Genomic DNA, 22648 nt, shown 5'->3' with positions numbered 1-22648 from the left:
CCAGCAGGGTACCCAGGACTTGTCCCCAGCCTGACAGACTGGCATCCAATCCTCAGACCATCAGGAGAAAGGGTTTCTCTAAATCCAGTTCCAGACTGGCTATCCACTATACCAGGGCAAGCCTGGCCCTGTCTGTCAGATGCATGCGACGATCCAGGGACTAAGTTTGATTGCCCCATGCTGCCAGAACATTGCAGAGTTGCAACGTTCTCGAGTGAAAATGGGCCAATGGGAGTGCCTCAAAGGCGACCACCATTAAGCCCAGAACTCTCATGAAAAAGCAAATGAAGGAGCAGCTCCTGGAGTCTGAATGTGAGAGCAGAGGGACTGAAGTTTGTCTGGGTGAAGGAACATCTTTTATAGGGTCCAAGATTAGGCCCAGATACTCCAAATTAGTGTTATCCAGCACTGATTTATGGAGATTTAGGATTCTCTGTAGGGTCTGCACTGTCCGTTGAACATTGGCTGACAGGGTTTGCACCAACTGTTACCTAAGCAAAACATACACCACATACCCTAGAATGGGTTTCCCCTGAGCACGTAGCAGAATGAGGACCAGAGTCAGCACCCTTGTAAATGCTTAAGGTGCAGTAGACAGTCCAAAGAGAATGACAACAATCTGGTAGTATTGTGTATCCACAGCAAAATTTAGCTAGTGTTTGTGTCCTAGAAAACAGGGGTGTGCATCCTTGATGTGCACAGGGGTCGTAAAACCTGGGTGTAGGCCGGGCAGATTACATATGAGACTTTGCAAGTGTCCCATGGAAATTCAATATACAAGCATTATAGATGGCCCGTTATAGAAGCCCTATACAGCAGTTTTCACCCTTCCCGGATGGGCATACTTGCGAGTAAGACTTCAGGGACTGGATCAGACCAATGGGTAATGCCTTGGCCCTGAACGTGTATAGCACCCTAGGGCAAACACACCACGTTGAACTGCGTGCTAAGGGTGAACATTAATTGCAGGATCTAGTGCCCTAAGCAACATTACATGCCAGCCCTGCATCTTCCTCCAGGTGGGGTCTGCATACGGCCCACAGAGCATGCCAAGGAGTAATCAGATGCCTCTTCTGCCGCAGCAGCAGCTGAAGAATATCTTAAGAAAAATTCCAAGGGAAAAAATGAAAGAGATCTACTTCTCATAGATAAGAGAGATGTCTGTCTGTAAAGGCCAATAGCAAAAAAAATGACTTGCTGGGAGTGGAAAGGGTTATACTGGGCTGACTTTTCAGCCTAAAGCTATGCAAGTGTCTTATCTCCTGAGGGTAGAAATACAACCAGTGTTCCAAACGACAGAAGCCTGTGTCCTGTGATGAACAATCTAAAGAGAACAATTACAACCCCTTCAGAGCAACAAAATCTAAATCACCGCTTGCAGAAGAGCTCCAGCATGTAAAAAAATATCCAAAGTTAAAATATAAAACTTCTTAAAAGCAGCTACTGGCTAAGTAACTAAAACAAGCCTTTCACTGCACAATCTCTTTCTTGCTGGAAATACACATAACCTGAAAGTAATAAAAAACTGCATACTTGACTTTAAAGGGAAATTCTACCTACTACCACAAATCATTTTTTAAATAATGCAAAAGTACAGAATAATAAGTATTTTTGTGCAGTGGATCCTTTTAACAGCACAAATATGACACAACATTTCTTTTGCACTGTTTCAAGTATACTAGGAGCTTGCAATTCAAATTAATATAGACCAGGACTTTGACAGCAGATTTCTTACACAGATGTGACAAGATTAGGACTAACAGAAAACAGATTATCACTAAATATTCCCCAAAAAACAAAGTGCTAGTGTGCCATGTGCATTCACATACAAGCATTAATCGATGAATTCCAAACTAATTGCACTGTAAGTTTACAGACGCAAGGAACATTTTTGAAAAAGTCTACTAAATATTTATATTTGACTGAAACTAAATCGGAAATATAAAGTATAGTTCCCACAACATTACAACCGCATTTAGAAATAATGACATATGATTTATTATATTATATACTATTATAATTTACTAATCAACTATAGAACATGTTTCAAGGCACCTTAGGAATCACAGTACGGAAATATTTATGCTAGGTCTGCTTTTTCAGGAGAAAAGCAACTGATGCATGTACTGTACATACGTAGGTTTATTAAAAATAGATGAATTCTCATTTCCGTAAACCTGCAACCTCATCTGAAATGGTCTCTGTTATATATACAAGCTGTCGTTAGTCATTTCTTACACCTGCCTAAATGGGCAGAGTACAAACAACTAAGAACACCGTGTACACCAAGACTTTATGATGAGGAAGAAGTAATGCTGCTGTAACAATCTGAATTTGTACCAACAAAGCACTGAGAGAAATCAATTCCATGCATTTAAAATCTGTAATCTATTATGCAAACAATAAGCATCTCCTAAAATATAAAGGAGGAAAGCGAAAAAGCCCATACACACTCATCTTCTATACATTTCATCTGTATCAATTGAATGGAACAATCGCTGGTACTATGACCAGATCTGTGAGTGTAGACCCCTGGTGCCCAACACTGGCCCGCCTGCCCCTGTGTGTGGCCCGCTGAGTGTTGGACAGCAGGTAAACACAACTTCAGCGGTTTACGCTGCTTCAGCCACATTCCATCGCAGTTAAAATAAAATCAAGGGCTGCCAGTGTGCAGGCTGCTAATCCTCACCTACACACTGACTCCCAATATGGTTTAGCAGAATCTCCACATCCCACTGAGAGCATCAGCACACCCACTTCCGACTCCGCAGAGTGGACTGGTCTGGATTTTATAGGAGTGACACACCATGCACTGAGATGCCCATCTTTGTTTCTCCCTTTTTTTTTGCTCTACTCATCAAAATCATTGTATAGCATCTCGGGAGGCTCTGCAGTGCTGACGAGTGGACTTGGCATACTGTGCAATAAAAAGATAAAGATAAATAGGATAAAATGCATGTCTTTTATTTTTGTTTTATTCTGAGCACAGAATCCCAGTTGTGGTGGGAGTCAGCCTCCAGTACAGCCACAGTCACAAATGCTGTCAGCAGATGATCTGCTTGTTTAGGGCCCTGCAGCGTCTGTCAGCCCCGCACTTCTGGAAATAGAGTGCTGCAGAACTTGATGAAAGCTAAAAGAAAACAGGATCGCAATGAATGTGAGTTAAACTGGTGGCTGTGAATGAAAAACTGTGCGTAAGGGGCATTAACGTGCATTGTCAGTGTGTTTTGACACACTAAAAATCACACAATTAAGGGCACTGCAACGCATGCATGCCGTTTCGCATGTTACTGTGCCTTGCTGTAACTTACGTAAAACCTGTATTTTACCGCATGTTGATGCAACACATTTTTTTTTAAATACTAAAATGACATACACATATTGGGGCCAGCACTTGAGGCCACCTACATTTACTAAGTTGACCACCCACTAGTGTAGGCAGTCACTATACTGCAGCATCAGTACCAAAAGATACAGTTCCAGAGCCTAATTCCAATCATACATGAGCATGTTAAACAATAACCTAGGGAGAACATTATATATATATATATATATTTTTTTTTATACACATATATATACACACACACACACACACAATACAATAATACCAACCAGAACACATACATTTTAGTGTTAAGTCGCAGTGTGTTCACTTTGAATTGCCTCTTAAGGAGGACTCTACCAGGAAGTAGAGGAACTCTAGTTGTAAGTAAATAAAAACAAGTTTGTTTAGCTAATGAATGCAAGATGATTTTGAATCAGCATGCAGAGCTACATGCTGATGTGATTTTTGGTGAAAGGGGTAAAGGTCCACTTTAACACACCACAATGCATAAAAAAAAACTCATCTGCAATATTTTTGGCAACACAGAGCACCACAAAGTATTTACATCTGTGTGTCATGCTGCACTACAGTGCAGACACTTTTTTTTATGGTTTATGAACATTGGGTTTCCATTTAAAATGGATGGCAACGTACATATACCCATGGTTTATTAAGTGTTCCAATTAAGCACAGTAATTTGCATGTTTTATCATGTGTTACTGTAATAACATAAGTGTGAATCCAGCCTAAACAAATGATAAGAATACTGCGCATCATGCTTATTTAAGGATGGCCTTTACCCCCTTTGGCTAAAAATCACATCAGCATACGCAGGCTGATATGAAATCATCTTACATTCATTAGCTAAACAAACATTTTTATTTTACAAGAATATTTGACCAAAGGGACCCTTTTTGTTTTTTTCTGTTAAGAGTAGTAAAATCAGTTAATATTTTTTCATGTTCAGCACTGCCTTAGGCATCTAGAAGAATTCCAAGCGAACATAAAAAACCCGTAATTTCAGTATTTATCAAAAATGAGACATAATTTAAAACACTGCTACTATAACTAGCAGGATCTGTCTTTATATTACCCTCCCCATATCTACCACAAAGCAGAAATCAACCTAAAGCTGTCCATGATCCAACTGTCCAATTCAGCCCAATGACACTCAACCAGGTAGGCTTGCATTCTAGTTATTTTTTGTCTGATAGTTCCAATCTGAGTTTCCAGTACAGGAGTGAGTGGTTATGTATTCTAAGCCAGATGGGCACTGGAGGTCGGAAAGGAAGGTGTTTAGGAAGCTTACAGAAGGAACACATCAGTGTTATTATGCTAATTTGTTATCCAATAAGAGGGCATCAGGAAATGGTGGTGTCACTTTGCTGGATTTTCAGTGTGCCACCGGTGAGCAATTCACAAGTGACAAGTATTGGCAAGAAAATCAGTTCTTATGTAAGTATATCATTTGTGTATTTAGCTGATTGTCAGCAGGTTCTATTCTGAAAAAAAAGCAAAGTAACAAGAAACGACATGCAAAGAAAAAGTCACTATACCTTCCAGCAAGTCCCTTGCCAGACCAGGTTCAGCCCCTGTAGACCGAACAAAGTCTGACAGGACTGAGTCCATATCCAGAGTCATGTGATCATGTAGTGATGCTGCTCGCCCAGCAGCAGCAGGACCAGAATAATGCTAGTAAAACGATTCCATCTGAAATACAAAACACAACAGTCTTTATAGCATTTTTGTCATGAAAAACATGTAAAAAATATACTAAACAGAAGTACATTGTGGCCAAAACATGACTTCTTTATATAATGATGTATACATAAACATACATATTTGCTATACCAAACCATGCATGTTTTAGCAATTATTCCAGTGCATACCTTATCTGATTACAATAGTCACTGTCCAGAAAAATCTAACCAAGCCAATCAACCATCTCTACTCACCTATTGCCTGTACCAACATTTAGTAAATATACCAGGCATGAATTCAATTTAGTAAGTACTAACAGACTGGAGAGCTAACCAGCACCAGCAGAGGGTCATTTGAGACCACAGTATCACTTTGCAAATCTTTACCAAATCTGGAGTGAAGTATACATGGCTACATTTCCTTTCACCCTGACCAAAACTTTGCTATGTACCCTCAGTAAGCTGAGCGGTTTGCTTTCTGGTTCATGCAAGCACATTATTTCCAGTGATACATTACATCCATAAAATGTATTTAATAAAATACATGATTATGTCAGACCTCATGTCACATTCATATTTTTCATCCAACTTCTTTATTGTTGTTTTAAAACACAATGATGTGTGACAGGTGTAAACAATAAATTAAAGATATAGTAGACCTGCCATAGAATATTTAGGTTATGCTCCAAAAACAAGGTCAATCATAAGAAAAAGAGTAGGAAACAAGAGCAAGTAGCAGATATATTTTTCAGAACACAGATGACATGAATCCATACAAACCCATGCGGTCATTTATCCCAGATACTCGCCCCGGTTTGATTTCATAAAATATTTTTGTAGATATTTGCAAATCGAGACAAGGTGTCCAGATAGAATAGAATTCTTAAGAAGTTTAACCTCTTACCTACCCTGGAAGTAGACAATGTTTACCCATTCTTCTGTAGATCAGTCACTTAATTAAAGGACAATTAAAGCATTGCATGTTTTTGCATATATCTACTGCTAGCAAGCAGTAGATATATGCAAAAACATTTTTTTTAAAGTTTACAAAAGGGTTAAAGCGTACCTGTGTCTCTGCCGCACGCTGCCACCTGAAGATTCTCAGGCGGCCGCAAAGGATCATGGGGCGGGCGCATATGCACTACAGAATTTCGGCCAGGAGAAGAGGAGAGACACAGGGTAAGTCAATGCAGCGGCGTGCACCCACACAGACTCCAGGAAGGGACAGGAAGAAACAGGAGTCTCTGCTGGATCAGAGACCGGCACCGGCGCTGGAGGGATTCCTGAGAACTATTGTAAAGAAGATGATCGGATCAAGAGGCATTATTTAAATGTAAATCCTTACACTAGCATGGGGGGGGGGGGGTGTTTGCCTTTTTTTTGTGGGGGGGGGGGGGACTTTGCCTTTAATATCACTTTAAACAAGGAAAGGAGATTTTATTTCTTGGTACTTCTATAGACACACAAAAGTACAGAAGTAAATCAGCCGTTGCTGCTTGTGGTCAAGGGGACAGAAATTGAGAGACAGTCTGGGAAAAACACTAGACATATCATGCCAGGCAACCAAAGAGTATCTAACCTTTATTTTCAACCTGACCAATGGCATGTGTGCTGATTTACAAAGACAGGTCTTTGTAAATCAAGAGCTTTCTTTGCCGAAACTTATCTGAACATATGCTTCGCTAGAACGTTGCCTTGGAATTGAAAACGGCATGTATTTATACTGCATCAAGTACAATTAAAAGTAATCCTATTGTGGTTTTGGGTCAATTTTTGTGAAATATTGTCTTTTTAGGTTGTATGTTTGTAAACTGATGTTTTATATCTGTTTTACTATATGTAAAATCTGTTATGCATATTTTACAAATATACACTGAGTGGCCAGATTATTATGACCACCTGACGTTTGCAGGAAAATTAGCTATAATTCCGCGCTGAAGTTGCTAGAGGGCCAGACCATTATAAATAGGGAAGCAGGTTGTTTACCACAACAGTAGAAGTGATTTTTTTTCTGAAGATATGGGTAAACAACGCGATTTAACAGCCTTTGAACGTGGGATGGTTGTTGGTGTTCGTGCCATGGAGCGAGTATCAGCAAATAGCAGAATTCGTTAAATGTTCAAGAGCAGCTGTTGTTAAAGTGTTTAAAGACTGGACTGTCAGCCGAAAATCTGGGTCTGAATGTGCGAATTGTGGCCGTCAGCAACTAGTCAATGTTGGGGCAGAACAGAGAGTGGCAAGACTGGTACAAGACAACAGAAGGGCAACAGTGCAGTGCCAGATTCCTCGCATCACCTTTCAACATCTCGTGGAGTCACGAGGCGGCCCAACGAAGTCATCTCGTGGAATCATCTCGTGGCCCAACAAAGTATTGATGGGGTGGTCATAATAATCTGGCCACTCAGTGTACACTTAAAGAAGAAGAAATCTGGGCAAATCAATCTTAACCCTTGCAGGGGGGCTACCCCCTCACTGCAAGGGTTCAGTGCTCATTTTGCCTAGGGAGCTAAAATAATATACAGATATACTCACCCCAACTGCAATCTCAGCTGGCTCCTAGAACCGGTCCCTTTAGCCTGTCTTCTCCTCCGCATCCTCATGTACTAAACACTGAATAGGAAGGCGTGGGGAGAGAGGCTCCAGGGATGGGTCAAGTAGCCAGCCAGGATTGTGGTACGGGTGAGCATATCTCTGTTATTTTAACTCCCTAGGCAAAATTAGCACGTAACCCTTGCAGTGCGGCAAGGGTTAAGCTTTTATTTGCCTAAAGATCTTCTTTAACATTTTACAAAGGATTCTGAGAGCACTGACAGATTAAGAGACAGCACAGTAGTAAATGCGTGCCTTTTGCCCAATAAGGGATGGGTGTGTGTGAATTGCATTTTGAGCTATGAAGCTCAGGCTTTTTTTTTTTTTTTTTAAACAAAGAAGCTAGGAAAGCCTGCAAACACTTGAAAATGTGCTTAAAATGCTATTACCTAACCATTATAAACAAAAAAATGTATAAAACCACTACACATAACCTTTATAAATTGCATAACATGATTAAAGAATCATCCATGTACATGACAATGTACGAAACAGTGAATTGCCACCAACTACGAGGCTTTTCCTCTCACCTAACTTCCAAACTCATATTTTTTTCCCCATTATGGGATTTGCACAGTTTGGTTTAGCCAAGAACATTTTTCCGAAAGGCCAAAAGTTCCTTAGATCATTCATCCAAAAGAAGTGAGTGACTTTCCGAAGTTCCTCCATAAGTTAATCCAAAGTAGCAGATGACAGATTCACAAACTCAACTTACAATGATGACTGATGAATGTATTTCAGTAGACGGTTTCCTGTTAAACTGTCTAAGAACATATGTGACTATTTGAAGTGCACAAGGTTTGACCAGAGTTTCACGGAATGCACAAAGCTTTTATTTATACAATAAGATACTGATACTTTTTAGCAGGACTCAACAATAGTATCCGAGTAGATAAAAACAAAACAAAAGTGCTCAGTAGCTAGATTTAAACTTTCTGCTGCATTAAGGAGAATTGTGTACATAAAACACATCTTTTTACTTTTCCTTTGGTCAATACAACAAATAAATCAATTTTTTTTATCCATACATAAAACCCTTTTTTCCATACATATTACTAGACTTCCTTTTCTTTCATAATTTATTTTTTTTAGAGAGCGAAGATCTAAATAAAACTACTGATTATTGTAGAGTTAAATGTAAAACAACTTTCTAAAAAAGATAAACTGCTAACTAAACTGAATGTAAAGGACAGTACAGGGTGACACATATACCTGACCTTGACAAGGCATAATAGAGGTAATTAGGCCGTACACTTTACAAGGGAATTTTCCCTTAGCTTAGTAAATTAAGCGAATCCCTGCTGACTCTCCTCATCCAATCATGCAAGCAAAAATACTTATACTTTGTTTCTTATTTTCCTTGCACATGATTGGGCATTCCTTGCAAAGAGACTGTTCACCACATTCACTAAGCTAAGAGAAAATTCCCATGCAAAGTGAACAGATTATTTGCCTTTAGTAAATCAAACCCTATGCCATAAAACTGATGAACAGAATAAATCAGGCTTTTCATTAGAAGTATTTAGCTGCTTAGCAATTAATGTTGATAATTCAAAATGATAAACTTAAGAATTCTGTTTAGGAGAGAAGGAAACACTTTCTGGGGGTCATTTCATATCTCCCCTACATCCCGTTTGTATTGTGAGATTTTTTATTTATTTATCCATTCATATTTATGTTAAAGTTTTGGTTCAAACATTGTATGCGCAACTTTTTCTGTCAAAGACCAGTGAGGCCTCACACGGAAAGCATTGCCCAAAACCTAAGATAGGCTCCATGCCCTGCAATGGCTGTTGATTTGACTCAAGATGGTCTCATAGGTACAATTAGACTCAGCTGTAGTTACTAGTTGTGTAAACATTCTCTAATTGGTTAACTTTACGAGCCGTTGATTGCACAATAACAACACATAAAAAAATGACCAATCAGGTATACATACACTGCATTTCTGCTGAATTTGCCGTCTGGCTCTACAGACTTCGATTGGAAAATTGAAGGAGCCAGGCGGAGTAATTGCTCGGGCATTCAGACAGCCACCGGTCCCAGCTGTATATATGCAATAGCTGGCATGGGGGATTCCTCTGTCCCTGCTGTTTAGCGTGGATGAGGAAATCGACTGATCCCTTTTATGTACGGCTAGAATTACACGTGTTTCTATGTCTTGTCCGTAACCCCGATACAGCAAATAGATAATTATATAATTAAAAAAATACAATTAAATAATAATATAAAATTGGAACAATTGCCTCAATGTTGATTGACCACTAACGGTTTCACCCATGGAAAATATACCGCATAGGTATGAACTCCCCTTTAAAGATGGCCATATCACTGCTAGCATTAAAGTAGACCAAAAATCTTATTCTGGATGAATGAGCATAGTTTTCAAAAGTATTTTTCTATCTTTTAAAGTCTGCAAGTTTCATTAAAATAATACGTGGTTAACGGACATAAAGGTTCTTGTTTAGACACTTCTTGGTACAGAATGACCACAAATTGTCCCTGAATTGTTCTCATGTTTTGTCACCCTCTCTCGTTAATGGCTATAAGCGGCTGCACCAACACACACTGGGGGGAATTCATAAAAACAGAAGCAGACAGAATCTGAAACAGTTGCCCATGGCAACCAATCAGCTTCTAACTTTCATTTTCAAATTATTTTCCCAGCTCCATTTTTTATGAATGCAGGAGATCAGCAGCACTAAGATGCAATAAAGGATAAAAGGAAGGTGAAAACAGTGTATCTGAAAGAAAATACATGGCAATTGTTTACGACACACCATGCTTTAGAAAACAAAATAAATAATGTCACCCAGGTAGGGTTTACATCTACTTTCATAGTGCACCGTGACGCTTACATATATTTAAAAGCACAAAATGATTAGATTCTAGGCAAACCACCTGCTCAATCCCTATATCAATAGCTAAAGCCAAGGCTGAAGCCAAACAAAACGATTAAACAAAGAACATGCAATACAAATAAAATAAGCAAGTACAATCCAAACAGAGTATTTAGTTTATCAATGGAAAAGCAAATTGAGGCTGGCTGCCAAGAAGCTGCTAAGTGTGTCTTTGAAAAAAAAAAAAGGACATTTTAACATGAAATGATCTGAAAGGAGTCTTGGGAAGTCTGGTTTCCTTTGCTGAATAGCTGGTCTCTATTAGAAGGGAAAATACGCAGTGTGCCAATGGTTAGTGCTTACCGTGGGCTGCCTGTACCATGCTGCTTCTGCTCAGAAGAGCAACAAATGCTGCTCTGTGTGACAATGACTCACTGGCGACTAACAGAAAAGCTAAAGGGATCTCAGATATAGCAGCTCATATGCAAATACACACTTGTTTTTCAGCATTACTTGGAAATTGTGATTCTCTACAGTTCTACTTAACGTATTAGCAGTCAAGCTTCATTGTATCTGAAGGAGGTTTAATTACTGAGAAAGTGATGTCCACACTTGTGGTGAACGTAGTTCTTACAGGAAGGGGTGGACACAATGGATTTGCAATTATTTTGGTAACTTGACATTTGGTGCTAGCATTGTCGAACAAGTTCCATCTCAATGTGTTCGAATTGGGAGAACTGTAAGCATATACCAACTGGTTTTATTTAGAAAAATTCTTTATAGGCCTCGGTTCATGGCAGAGACAGAATGAACAGCTGTCAGCATACAGATCATTGATATCCAAGTAAAACACATTGCTAAATATATCTGTAAAAAATAAGTCAAGGCAACTGGACTTGCTGTATTTTTCTTGAAGACGTTTCACTGGTCATCCAACCAGCTTTCTCAATTCAGAATGACTTGTACAAAAAATTATCTGGGAATAAATTTGGTGAATGTTGCTCCAATCCACATATTCATGCTAATCAATGATTATGTGGATTGGAGTAACGGTCACCATATTTATTCCCAGATAATTTTTTGTACAAGTCATTCTGAATTGAGAAAGCTGGTTGGGTGACCGGGGAAACGTCTTCAAGAAAAATACATCAAGTCCGGTTGCCTTGACTTATTTTTTACAGATATACCATGACCTGGATGAATGAGAACCTTCACAGATACATTGCTAAATGCTAGATAGACCTATGAAGCAGGATTCTCTATTACTAATATATAAAGCATCTGGGTGTTGACTGAAGTCTAGGGATGACATTCGGGTTAAAGGCAAAAGCCAGTACGACCCTGAACCGAGTCTGTCCGCAATTCAGCAAAGCGCAATTTGGCCAGCCTGAATTCCCACTGCTAAAAAGGTAAACAAAAGGAGCCAAGGATCCTGGCAGACATCATTGACCAAAATGGCCATGAACATATTTGGTCAATGACCTCACCCAAGATCTACAACGCTGTTGTTTACATTGCAGAAAATCTGGGTATTCTGTCATTTAGCACTTGTGTTGAGGTGGGGAAGCATCGCTGTGCAGCAGGCCATTGTGACTGTGAGAAAACATTGGCAGGTGCCAGGTCATTGTGGATAATGATGGATCTACACTGTCGGATGACATGATTGATGTTGGATTTCCTTTGAGGGGCCATGCATCATTATTATTATAATACATATTTCACTTTTTTCAATAAAATACTTTATAGTGTGGATATCTTTGTTTACTTTTTATTTATTTGTGGGAATGGATAAGGGTTACAAATGCCCTATCTCTACTCATTGCCCTGTGGAAAGGGGGGTAGCTGAGGACCCCTTGTTATAAAGGGGGCTTCTAGACTCCTCTAAGTCCCTCCCCACAAACCCCCCATATTTTTTTGGCCCTGGTGGGGCAATGTTTTTTCTCCCCTCCTTGAAACATTGGGGCAATGTTTCAAGGAGGGGAGAAATAATTGACCACCTGTTTGCAAGGTCCCCTACCCCCATTGTTGAGAGGCCACTTTTACTGCCAGAGCGGTTTTTGTTTTGCACACATGTTAAAATGCACACTTCACCCCACCAAACAAATTAAATATTTTCTGAAAGCATAGACCCTGTAGGATAAAATGGTGGCAATTGCAATTCTGTACGCCACACAATTTTAGTGCAACTGTTTTTCAAACCCATATATTCAGTAAAAATCACATTCAAATTAATTTTAATGCACTCAAACACAATATAATACTTTATTGTTTGATATAATATACAAAAAATTAGAATGCATCAACTAAACAGATAACAAACACATCAAGTCTTACAACTGCATGCACCCTCCTGTCTCCCCATTGGGTTCCTGGCTCCAGCATTTGGGCTGTAGGTCTGCGGCTTAGTCGTTTGGTGTCCTGCCCACTCCTCGCATCTGCACTAATTAGCCTATCCTTCCTAACATGCCTGATAAAAACAACGCCGTTAGTGCACCCGACATTTAATAGGTTTTCCATTGTGGCTGACTAGCTGTCATTGCCTGAATTAGACTATCCATCTACCAACTCTTTTTTCTGGCCACGTCTCTCCCTGTTGCCCAGACTGATCCTTTTCCCATTTACCAATTGCCTATTCACCAACAATGTTTCTGCCAGCCACCTGTACCTAACCCTCTGCACATGGCAAGGTACCACAAGCACTATTTATTCTACGTTTGTACTTGCTGTGCTCTCTGGCCACTGTACATAGCATTGTGTACTAAGTCCTGGGGGCAGCCAACTACTGATAGGCCTGCTTTCCTTAAAGGAACAGGGGCTGCTATAGGCGAAGCAACACTATGCCAGCTATATTCCCTGACCACACGCACAGGAGTGAGCACTACAATTGTATTATGGGGTTACTTTGCATATCTAATCACTTTCAGGTAGCTCGGCTGAAGCACCCTAGCTAGCAACAGGAAGTTGTAGGTCCGCCTAGAGCAATATGACTTTGGGAACATAATTGTTAAAGGAGAACTATGAGATGAGTGATTTCCACTCCCCTCATAGTTCTAGCTGACCTGTGACAATGAGGCTGTCGGCTCTCTGCCGTGACAGGGGGAGGGGCTGGATTCCCCTCTCCCCGCTCCGATCTGCCAGCGCTGACTGGCAGAACGGACGGGGAGGGGCGGGTACAGCTGGCTCTGCCTCTAGATAGGCAAAGCCAGCTGTCACTCACTCTGCTGGGCGGATCCCGTTACCCTAAGGAGAACTATGGGTAAAAACACTGACCCTATAGTTCTCCTTTAAGGTTTACATTCACTTTAAGGAGGCTTTCTGGATAATCAGCTTAGTTTCACTGGTAGCAAACTATATTTCTACAAATGTGCAAGATTAACATTGGCTTAACTAGGTACCTCAACTGTCTGCTAACAGTATAATAATACAAAAAATACCATAAAATTATAGGTAAATAAAGCAGGAAAGATAAGGTATAAAGTGCAGTTACCCCAGCAGGGATTCAGAAATCATCAATTTATCGGTCTTTAATAAAATATACTAAAATGTCACCTACTGTTACTTTACTGTGCCCATAACAATTACTTTTTGCATTACTTAGTAGAATAAGTGAAATTATCTCCTTTCAGTAGTGCGAATTGTCAAGTGTGAACATGCTGCACATTTGGTTTTAGGCTGGAGACTAGCAGGGGTGACTGAGCAGTCATTTATGCCTCCCTCTTTCCTACCACTCAATGAAGAAACAGGTGAGAAGAGTGGCAATTTGCTTCAGCACCAGACCGCTCCATACACTAAACCTCTATAAAAGAATCTTAGCCTCTGGATGGGTCTATGTACCTACAAATAATTGGATCATCTCTTCTCCCACTGCAGACTTGCCTAACTGGAGTATGAAAGAGATGATGCACAGCACAGAACGCTGTAATAAGAGGCTTCAGATTCACTGAGAAGCAACAGGGAATGCTCAAAGAATTAGAATGCAGGGATTATCTAAAACTCAGACAAAAAATAGAATTGACTTACTGAGTTTACTACAGTTGCAATACAGGTATTCCTCACTTAACGACCAAGTTCCGTTCCTACAACCAGGTCGTTAAACGAATTGGTCGTTAAGTGAGGAACTCTATACAGTACTGTGCTGCATTAGTACAGTATTGTATAGTGTTGCAGATGTACAGTACTGAACAGTGTACTGTACATCGGGCAATAAAATACTCACCGAGACCCGCAGTGAAGAACGGAGTACAGCACTTCCGCAGGCGACACGTCACACTGCCGCTGCTACGTTCCCGCACGTAAGGTCGGAGGTCGGTCGGAAATGCGAATTGTCGCAAAACAGGTAAGCCGGTAAGCGGGGAATGTCTGTATTGCTATTTAAGGTAAGGAACATGAAAGAGTTAAAATTAGGATTCACTGAACTCACTGTAAGATGTTACTATGAATCCATGTAAACACAGATGAGCTCTTCAGCTACCCCCCCGCAACCTTAACCCTCACACACTGCACTTTGCATTCTCCTTCATGATCGTCTGTGCTGAAGAGCAAGTCTTTCGGTGCTGATAGCCATCAGCATCAAAATCTACTGTTTTCTATAAGTGCTGGGTCCTTCAAGGACAAAATGCTTTCAGGTACTGTATGTACATCATATTACCGGTCTCTCATTTTATGCTGCTTTGAGGCTACAAGTAACACCCTTGCACAAGACAGATCATCCATGATACCAAGATCAATGAAAACAGATAACTAGCCTTGGTGGAAAACAGTTCAGAAATAATGAGAAATGAATAATTAATAAAGTTACAGGAAACAATGCATATACCAATATAGTGGACATGTCAACTATCTGTCAAGAATGGTTTTAATGGACTTGCATTAGAAATATATTCCTGCCATGCAGTCAGTGATGTTGGAACGCCTAACCCACAGAAATCTTTCAAGTCATGGACTCGTGAATTAATAACCATGAATAAAGGATGACAGACTTGGAACTTATCCCCTTAAAGCGGACCCTTTACCCATATTTTTAAAATAACAACAAACACACCTTTAGAAATGTTTAGTAATGACAATCTACAAACACATACCTCTAGATAATTGCCGGCTTTGTATTCTTTGCATACCTTATTTCTCCCCCACCCCCCCCCCGTCTTCTGACAGTGGCCATGTTTTCTAAGGGCAGATCTGCTTTTACTTAATGCAAGTGTAAGTATTTCAAAATCACAGCATTTTACACCTAACATGTCTATGTTATTATTAATCATCATACATAGAGGGATGCATTGGTAGCATTTGATTTTTGAGTGTAAAGGTCCGCTTTAATAATAAATTGGCAATTCCCATTCAAAGCAAAGCAACGTGTTTGCTTTAATCCCACCATCTCCAGCAGCACTCACTTACCTTTTGTTCACTACCCCATCACTCTGTTTAGTACTAAGAGCTAAAGGAAATCCCTGATAATTGAGGTTATGGAGGAGCATGGGTCTGACATGGGACAGTGTTCTGCCAATCAGTCCACAGCCCTATACAATATCAGCAATGTGTACTTTAGACTTTACTTTGCTCATAACAGCTGAATGGAGCAGTGGGTGATCAAAAGAAAAAAAGGAAAGTAAGTAAATGTTGCTGGGGAGAACTAAGATGTCTTGGTTTGCCCTACGTTAGCTAAGCACAGGTTGACTTTAAGGTCAGTTCCATCATACACTGCAAATTGTGTTCTGATTGGTATTTATGACATACTCTACATTTGCATTTATTCTGATGGTTATTGGGAAGAGATCTAAAATAATACACCCACTTATTAACATCTATACCCATTCCAATTTAAAATCAGGGGGCAGATTGTGACAGATGCATATTATAGAAAACAAAGTAAATGCCAGCATCTGAGGTCAGTGTATGGAGTGACGAAAGACCAATCATCTGGAGACCCTTAGGTAAGCAAAATATGGAGCAGCACTCCAAATTCAACCCAGCTCTAAACTTTCTATACTTAGTGAACTTCTTAGAAAGGCTAGCAAAAATATAAACTAATTTAAATGAGAGAAGATCTAATAACATTAAATATTAAATCAGAACTTTAGGGCAATAATGTAAAATTTGTGAGCAGGAAGTTTTTTTTTTCTAATGCAGAAGAGACATACTATGACTCTTCTGCAATAAAGGATCCTTATATTCCTCCTCAGATATGTTTTGAAAAGTACACTTAGCTGTCTATTCGCAGCTCAGTGTACAATTCGGCATTTGCTGGGTGATGAGATTAATTATATATATTAAATGAATCATCAGGTGGCAAGATGATAGCGGTGCCGGCAAAAGAGCATGCAGACATTTCACCACTGACTATAGTTTGGTTTTACATAATGCAAGAATTATGTTAGGATTATGTTAATAATAAATCAGTAACTTAGGGAATATATAACTTCCTGGTCTGTTATAGAAGAATAGTGTCAACTATCACAGTGATGACATAGAACAGACAGCTGCGCATTAAAGTTAAAGCAGACCTTTACTCTATTTTACTAAAAATCACATCAGCATGCTGCTCTGCATGCTGATTTAAAATCATCTTACATTCATAAGATGGTAATAAATAGCTTACATCGCAAGATGGAGGAGAAAACTGGACAGACACAGATGTCACGTCGGTGACATCCGCTCCACACCGCTCCGATCAATCTGTGCAGGGATCCCTTCCTTATCAGCCTGTGTGAAAGGGGCCTCAGTTTAAGATGTCAAAAATAAAGCTGGCTGCTGGGATGATTAATGCACAGGTGTCACATCACCTTTGGCCACCCAAAGGGCAACTCACAGGTGTCAGGTAATAAATAGCTTACAGTATTTCCATGGTAAGATGCAACCGCTTTCCATGATATAGTTCCGCGTTAACATTTTTTTCTTTCTTACTGAACAACAGGGTGCTTCACCAAGAGAACCAGATCTGTGTCAAGCATGGACTGGCAATGCATGGCCACTGATCCTGGCAATGCATGGTCACTGATCATCGTTGGAGTTTTTTTATGAGTCTCTCTATTAACATGCTCACATAGCTCAAATTAAATAACATTTAAAGCTGTACGATTTCTTGGATTTGATTTTCAACAACATTCTAAATTTCCACTTTTGTAGTCAAAGTTTAGAAATCCCCACTATACTGTAGGTTTATGTGTTCCCATTCACACAGCATAACTAAATTCTTTTTAATATTTCTCACCTTTCTAGTTGTTTCTTTGGAGGGTTATTAATACATAGGGCTGTCAACTATTTAGAACAATTTATAAACATTGTAAGCCCTCACGGGCAGGGCCTTCCTTACCATCTTGTCTTGAATTGTATTGTAATGTTTTCCTTATATTGTAAAGTGCTGCGCAAACTGTTGGCGCTATATAAATCCTGTATAATAATAATAATAAACATCAATTAGCATAAAATGTATCACCCAATCCGTGAGATCTGTAACCCTTTTAGGACCCCGTTAGGACGGACAGTGTTGAATATATAAAATGTACAATTTACAACTGATAATGACATCTGCCAGCACAGTGCAGACAGGGTTAAGGACATACAGTAGATCCAATTTTAGATTGCCATAGATACTATATAGTATAAGAAACACCATTCAAACACAAAGCACACTAACAAGATTATCTGTCAATGTCACAGCAAGCAAGGCTGTCCACACTTGATTAAGCTGACAATTACTGCATGACATTTCTGTGTACATAACCGTACTTCTCCATACAAAATGTTATTGATTTAGGATCACAGATACTGTAAAGTATTAAAGATGTCAGACATCTCACCTGTCACTATAAAAGGAACAATACTGTACTATTTGACACCAGCAGTATCACAACAGTTTTCACAAACAAGTGACATTCTACAAGTTGTAAAAACCTTCAAGTGCATAAAACCAAATAACAAATTCACATGTACATATTTTATTCCTTTATTAGGGTCAGTATAACGAAATATTTTTTTTAAAGTTTTGGATAGAGTAGGGAATGGGTAAAACCCCCATCAGGTTTTGTTTTCTGTGTCCCATTGAGGAAATTTCCCTTTATTACTGTCTTTATAATGGATTAATTTAGGATCTCTCTTATTTCTTTATCTAAGGAAGACAAAAAACATTTTGGATTCAGATACTTTGTCAGGCAAAATAATACATATTGCATATGAACCTGTTATATATCCCTTGAAGTATCAGCTGCTTATTACATTTACTTGTTTCCCCTTGAAAACTGTTGAACAAAAGTCTTGTTTACAAAGCCCAATAGCTCAAGCTGAAATTCACAAAATGAGTCAGAGCAGTAACTCTTCCTATATCACATGGCTCCTTTCAAGGATTCAAGGCAAGAAATTGTGTCTGAAAAGAAACATTGATCATGATCCCAAGTAAGAAAACACCAATGGGAAGAAAACATCTAACCATTAATTCATGGTGGAAGATCGGTCCATTCGGAGCCCCTACACATATTGTAACAGGTATAAAGTGGGGGAATGATCAAACGATGGTGGAGTGTACACATGTTTCCTCAGAGCTCTGTGCCACAGAACCAAACTTACGCCCTCTCCAGGATCCATGTCAATCTTGAAGAAAGCCCCCAGCCAGCAGAAATAACATGGACAAGACTGATTGGCTACTTCCCCATCAGAGACCCGTGCGCTGCACATCCCGCCACAGCCAACATGACACCTATAAGCCATGACTTCAGGGACTGATCTGACCGGGTAAGTCCTGCAACCCTGAGCAACCAGCTTCTACCAGCAGCCCTGAATCTTACCAATCCAAACACCAGCTTTTCCATCACCTGACTCCCCGCAGCCTCTCCCACTCAGAGCCCATCCTGAGCTCTGATTTAACTGGCATTTCGTACGCTTTTCTCACTATATCTTTTAGGTTTTGTAGTCTACCCTAACATACTACACATTGTTGTTTTTTTTCAGGACAGGCAGGACTTTAATTTGGCAGCACATTTGGTAGCACATTTGGATACAATATACTTTTGTTTAAACTGTTAGCATAGCATTAGGATAGGATTACATTTATAACATTAGATTAATCTTCTAATCTTATATCAGCAACTAATGCTGTTGTCGGAAAAATCCTTCGATCAACTTGATTGGACCTTAATGAAGGCAGTACTAGGACACATTGTTTTGGGAGACTTCTGCCCCATGTATTTTGACTCTATAGACCATACCAAGAGCCACAGTAAAGGCCCTTGGACCTCTTTTTCATACCTAATAGGATACGTGGCAGCCCATTATCTCCCTTCATTTTTGTCTCCACACTCTTCTGCAGATAATTAGAGCATACACAGATATCCAAGGGGGTCACATTAGGGCCACAAGTTGCAGCATATGCAAATTACCTTTTGTTTTTCTCAACCTTCAACATCCCTACCTAATTTTCTGATGGAATTTAAATATTCTGGGCATCTCCCTAATTTTAAAATCAACTTTCAAAAAAAATGGAAGCACTCAACATCTCTCTTTAGGAGGTTGCAAACACGCACCTTAGCAAAACAAAAATTCCTTTCAGACGAATCCCAATATTGATCAAATATCAAGGTAATCAATTATCAGGAAACTTCACTAAACTATGAGGGGATTTATCAAAACTGGAGCAGACAAACTCTGGAGCAGCTATGCATGACAACCAATCAGCATCCAACTTTAATTTTCAAAGCTTAACTGAACAGACTTTAGGCTGGGTTCACAGGCGTATCAAATATGCACGTTTGTCGCGCGTTTTGCGGTAAAAAAAAGCGAGACAAACGCGCGTTTCCGAGGGCTACTTGGCTTTATCCCAATGGAAACGCGCGACAAAAACGCCCCAAAGAAGCTCCTGTGCATTTTGGGCGTAGGACGTTTTGTAGCGCGTTCATACAGCCTGTAATACGCCCAGGTGTGAACCATACCCATAGGAAATAATAGGATTTCGGTGTTTGAGCGTTTTGCAGAGCGTAGGAACCCGCTACAAAATGCCCAGGTGTGAACCCGGCCTTAGAGAGAAGCTGATTGGTTGTCATGCACAGCTGCTCCAGATTTTGGCTGCTCCAGCGTTGATAAATCCCCACCTATGCCTTGAACTTCTCCCCACTTTTGAAACACATCCAAGTTGAGCTTGAACAACGAACCTCAGGATCATATTTGTGGTTGAGGCACCGTAATTAAAATAAAGGATCTCCCTAAAATATTTGCCCTACTCCAGGCATTGCCACCTGTCTTTAAAAATTCATATGGTCTCACAAAACGGTAAGACTCCAAAATGCTACACTTCATAACTTCGGAGGCAGCTTAGTATTGCCAGATATTTATCTGTACCATGCAGCTACGCACCTGAGCAGAATCATAGCATGGTGTAGACACAAACAAACAAAAAAATATGGGCAGCAATTGAACAAGTCACTATGGTGATTCTACTCCATAATCTCCTATGGTGTCTAGAAGACATACCTGTCATGTTACAGATCCACCCAATCATAACGACCACTATGGCCACCTTCAGAAAAGTTTCTGACACATTTTCTATATCTGGACATTTCCTAAAAATAAAGATTTTGGTTTAAGAAAGTAATAAAATATGTACTACAGGGGCCAAAAACTGGGACACATAATTGCCATCTATAAAGATGAACTTTACATGTTTGGAATCTAAAAGGAAAAATATGATACAACTGTACTTTGCTATCTAATACTTTTTGGCAAGGGAAGCAGCTCCTGTATACTAGCACTGTGAACTGTGAATGACTACAGTGTTGGTAATTGCTATCATGTATCAATTTAAGATGGAGTTTGAAAATGTAATTTCCAGCTTGCTGTGCGTAAATGTATAAGAGTGATTCATTGTTTACTGGCTTGAGGAAGGGCAATAGCCTAAAACCTTTCCAATAGGATTGCTGTATTATGCTACAGATTTTTTTTTTAATGCAATATAGTTAAACTACAGAGTGTTATTTCTTTAAAAAATTAAAAGTTTAACTTGAAATAATGAAATGTTCTTTCACAAAGTGTTTTGTGTTTAATTTTATTTTATGTATGTATTTTATTTTATGTATGTAGAAGTCTAGGAAGAATCAAGATATGTAAATGGCTGACACTTGGCTAGCTCATAGGATTCTTGCCTCACTCTCCATTTTGCCAATTGGGTAATACACATATTACAAAATAAGTCTGACCATAGGTGTGCGCACGGGATGTGCCTGGACACACCCTGATCACCCTGCGCGCCGGTCCCAAACACAGAGCAGCCAGCGTGACAAGCTTAGGGGACATGACTGCTGTTATCACCTTCTACTCACCCCACGCGCCAGTGACTGCCCTCACACCTAGCACACAGGATAGGGACATGCCTGCCGATGGAAATCACCCCCACTCACCCCAAGCACCAGAGGCAGCCCTCACCCAGAGAGCACAGGCAGCCAGTGGCACAAACTTGGGGGACATGCCTGGGCACCTCCTTCCAGCTCAACCCTCCAGGTGGCCAGCGAAATACAATGTGAGTAGACATTCTCTCTCCTTTTCCTCCCCCTCTCTCTTTCCCTCCCCCTCTCTCTTTCCCTCCCACTCTCTCTCTTTCCCTCCCCCTCTCTCCCTGGGATTTGTAGTCCTCTATAACTGATGGTATAGAAGGATTGTAATTAAAACAAAACATTTTATTTACAGATATAATCATGAAAACAAGGTATTACTAAAAACATGAAAAAAGTATTTTGGCACATGAAACATTCCTTATAAGCCAACGTTACCAATAATGTGAATAAACACACTACACAATGTAGTCCAGATGAACAGCAAATTGGTAAAAGAAATCATGCAATGCTGGCTGGAATACTGTCTCAATGCAATGTGTTTCGCCACTATTGGCTTCCTCGGGAGAGGGACTTTCACCAGAAAAAGCTAGAGGACATAAATAAAGTATTCTTTAGGTATAAGATAGTGAATTGTAATTAAAATAGGGAAAACCATCATGCACAAGCGGTTATATGAACTTGCCTACGCCATCAAACACAGGGACACCCAAGTCTGGCAACTACAGGGAAATGGGACCACAGGAGGGGCAAGTGCAGAATCACACACAATATGAGCAGGAGGCAACATTCAAAATCTGTAAAAAGGGAATGCCAAGATAAAGATGGAGTACCTGTCCAGCTAAAATGCTAACTTACTAAACAAGAAAATATATATATAGAAAT

General features: G+C 39.8%; 1 protein-coding gene across 2 annotated transcripts in view; it reads right to left on the bottom strand.

Annotated features, from left to right (window-relative positions):
• OTUD7A (OTU deubiquitinase 7A) overlaps positions 1-22648 on the bottom strand; it is a 117968-nt gene that overhangs the window by 82878 nt on the left and 12442 nt on the right. The window contains exon 2 of one of the 2 annotated variants that reach the window (XM_018552276.1): positions 4882-5035. In XM_018552276.1, coding sequence (XP_018407778.1) covers positions 4882-4966 — 85 coding nt within the window. In that variant the 5' untranslated portion in view covers positions 4967-5035. Of the gene's footprint in view, positions 1-4881; positions 5036-22648 lie in introns of those variants that run through there. The other variant, XM_018552277.1, reaches the window with a different exon arrangement.

Source organism: Nanorana parkeri, unplaced genomic scaffold (assembly GCF_000935625.1).
Source record: "Nanorana parkeri isolate BGI_ZX_2015 unplaced genomic scaffold, ASM93562v1 scaffold82, whole genome shotgun sequence".
NCBI lineage: Eukaryota > Metazoa > Chordata > Amphibia > Anura > Dicroglossidae > Nanorana > Nanorana parkeri.
The sequence above is the reverse complement of the archived record's forward strand: the minus strand, read 5'-3'. Positions and strand labels throughout refer to the sequence as shown.